The sequence below is a fragment of the Etheostoma spectabile genome, chromosome 18 (genome assembly GCF_008692095.1).
Source record: "Etheostoma spectabile isolate EspeVRDwgs_2016 chromosome 18, UIUC_Espe_1.0, whole genome shotgun sequence".
Lineage (NCBI taxonomy): Eukaryota > Metazoa > Chordata > Actinopteri > Perciformes > Percidae > Etheostoma > Etheostoma spectabile.
The window spans coordinates 11947929-11950349 of record NC_045750.1 but is presented as its reverse complement, the minus strand read 5'-3'; the positions used below and the strand labels follow the sequence as shown (position 1 = coordinate 11950349).

The 2421-nt window shown below is 38.5% G+C and overlaps 1 protein-coding gene across 2 annotated transcripts in view; it reads left to right on the top strand.

Annotated features, from left to right (window-relative positions):
- Positions 1–2421, top strand: part of fig4a (FIG4 phosphoinositide 5-phosphatase a) — a 56615-nt gene that overhangs the window by 34758 nt on the left and 19436 nt on the right. For both annotated transcript variants that reach the window (XM_032543228.1, XM_032543230.1), the window contains 2 exons: positions 551–689; positions 1966–2024. In XM_032543228.1, the coding sequence (XP_032399119.1) occupies positions 551–689; positions 1966–2024 (198 nt within the window). The remainder of the gene's footprint in view (positions 1–550; positions 690–1965; positions 2025–2421) is intronic.

The following is a 2421-nucleotide window of genomic DNA, read 5'->3' as shown; positions in this document are numbered from 1 at the left end:
TTTGATGTTGAGCGTTTTAATGTGTAAATACATTTGGAAAGAATTAGGTTTATTTAATTTTAATTTCCAGGGTGTAATGTGACAAAAAGTAAACATTTTTTCAGGGTATAATGATTTTCTATAGGCACTGTACACATTCATACCTGGAACTTGCCCAACCCCAGTCTGATCTGCTGGCCACTGAGCAGCTTCACCCAGATTTTATCCTGTTGGTCTGGGGATTTAACCAGCAACTTCCCGGTCACAAGCTCTCGTGTCTAACCTAACCATTATCTAAGGCGATTGTTGGAGTAGCATGCATGGGGCTTCACAGTTGATGAATGGATTAAATGGCACCAAACTGTAGGCAGCATGCATACATGTGCCACATCCTGAACACACAGAATCACAGAAATCATTAGCACACTCCTGTAGCCAAATGTGATGTAGTGTGGTGGTTCAGAGAGTTTTTAATTGTAAGGTTCATGGGAATCCGTATGATCTCGTATATCTACTGTGTATTATGCCTTTGTTTTTTGTTGACATTATTTTGTCCAACTTTCTCCTCCAGATGCTGACAGACAGGATGCCATCAACCTGTTTCTCCAAGTCTACCAGCCATCGGAGTCCAAGCCACACCTGTGGGAACTTCCCACTGACTTCTACCTGCATCAGAAGAACAGCATGACCCTCCCCCAAGACAGACGCAGGTAAACACGCACACTTGTACACCTACAATCATACAAGTACTTGCTTTACATACATGCACAAATCTAAATAAGAACCTACTTACTGTACATACCCTTGCTAGCATCTGAAAATGAAAAAAAACACACAATACCTCTTTCAATTGCTTATAATGTTTTAAACGTTTGTGTGTGTTTGTAATGGGGTTAATTGAATATCTTAGTTGGAAATCACTCACAAAAGATTAGCACTGCTGTTTCTTAACGTGCCTTTTTTCAAAGCCCGGGCTGTACAAGCCTCTTCTTTTTTACCTGGGTCAAAGAGCTTTGGCCTTGAGGTGTAATTAAATGTCTGGCACTCCTGAGGCTTACTGCCACAGCCCGATATGTTTTCCACATTACTGCGGCAACCGTATCTACAGTAAATAGGGTTTATACTTTTTTTGCTAGGATGTTTTGTGTTGAGCTTTCAGGGCCAATGTACGATCACATTATAATCCTTGAAATCTTTCACACCGGAGTGTTTTCCGAAATCAGGCCTCTCTAATAAGCCTTGTTACTAAACCGCTTCCTGACAGTGGGATAAACAAAAATATTTCTTTTTTTTCTCTAAAATAATTATTTATATATTTATTAAAAAGTAGCATTTGTGAATGTACAGGACTATTGTGTCATACATGTATGTCATACAGTACTGTTTATATAAGTTTGTATTCTGTTTGTGCAGCTTATTTCTGTCCAAGTTGATGTTGTGCCCTGTGAGGTGCATATTACTTATTATGTTTGTCACTTTACTTTACCCATGATTAAGTGTGTAGTTCATTGTAAATTTTGACCCACAGTAGTTTTGTCCTTGTCATTTGTGTGCATGCGTGTGGGAGCATACTATGCTAGCTGTTTGCTCTCCATTGTCTTCATGCTTACATAACTAGTTTGTTTTCTGCTAAAGGACCCCAGTTTATGTAGCCACAATGGGCCAAGGTAGCTCAGCCATTATTCCAAGAAATTAGCTTGGCTGGACCTGAAATCAATTCAGCAGCCACACACGGCACTTTTTCTCTCAAACTCACCTAAAAAGAACATAACACACTAAATCATAATCAGTGTATTCACTGAAATTGGATAGGATAAAAGACTGATGTATTCATAGGTTGTACAGAAGGTGGTCCAGCCAAGCCAATTTGTATATATGTAGGTTATGTGAAATCCCGGGAGAGAGAGTGCAGACTGCAGAAAACACATCAGTCAGGGGAAAGTTTGCTAAAGGTTTAACACATACGTGTATCTTGACTGTTTGCAGTTACACGCTGTGGTGGTCACCAGGAATCTTGTCCTACCTTCCTCTGGCCTATGATGAAGGTATTTCTTTTTTTTTTTTTTTCTTTCTTTTTTTTTGGGGAAAAAAACAAAAGGGGACAATACATATCAATGAACATTTTCACAAATGTAAAAATGCCAGATTGTAGCCTTGGGCTAATTTCCATCTGCAGACCCCCTGGCAGGTTGATGGTACACAAAAATAATAAATCATACAATCCACTATACGCAAGGCTATCTACCAGAGAAACAGACATGACCGGGCATCACATCATGTCAGAACAGACAGTAACAAAAAGAATGGAGAACAAAGGATATATAGAGACAAAAAAAAAAATAACATTGACTATATTACACAAACCACAATATTTCTTTAGTGTTTGGTGTCTGCAACATCCATAATATGTAACAATTCAATTCAATTTTTATTTATAGTATC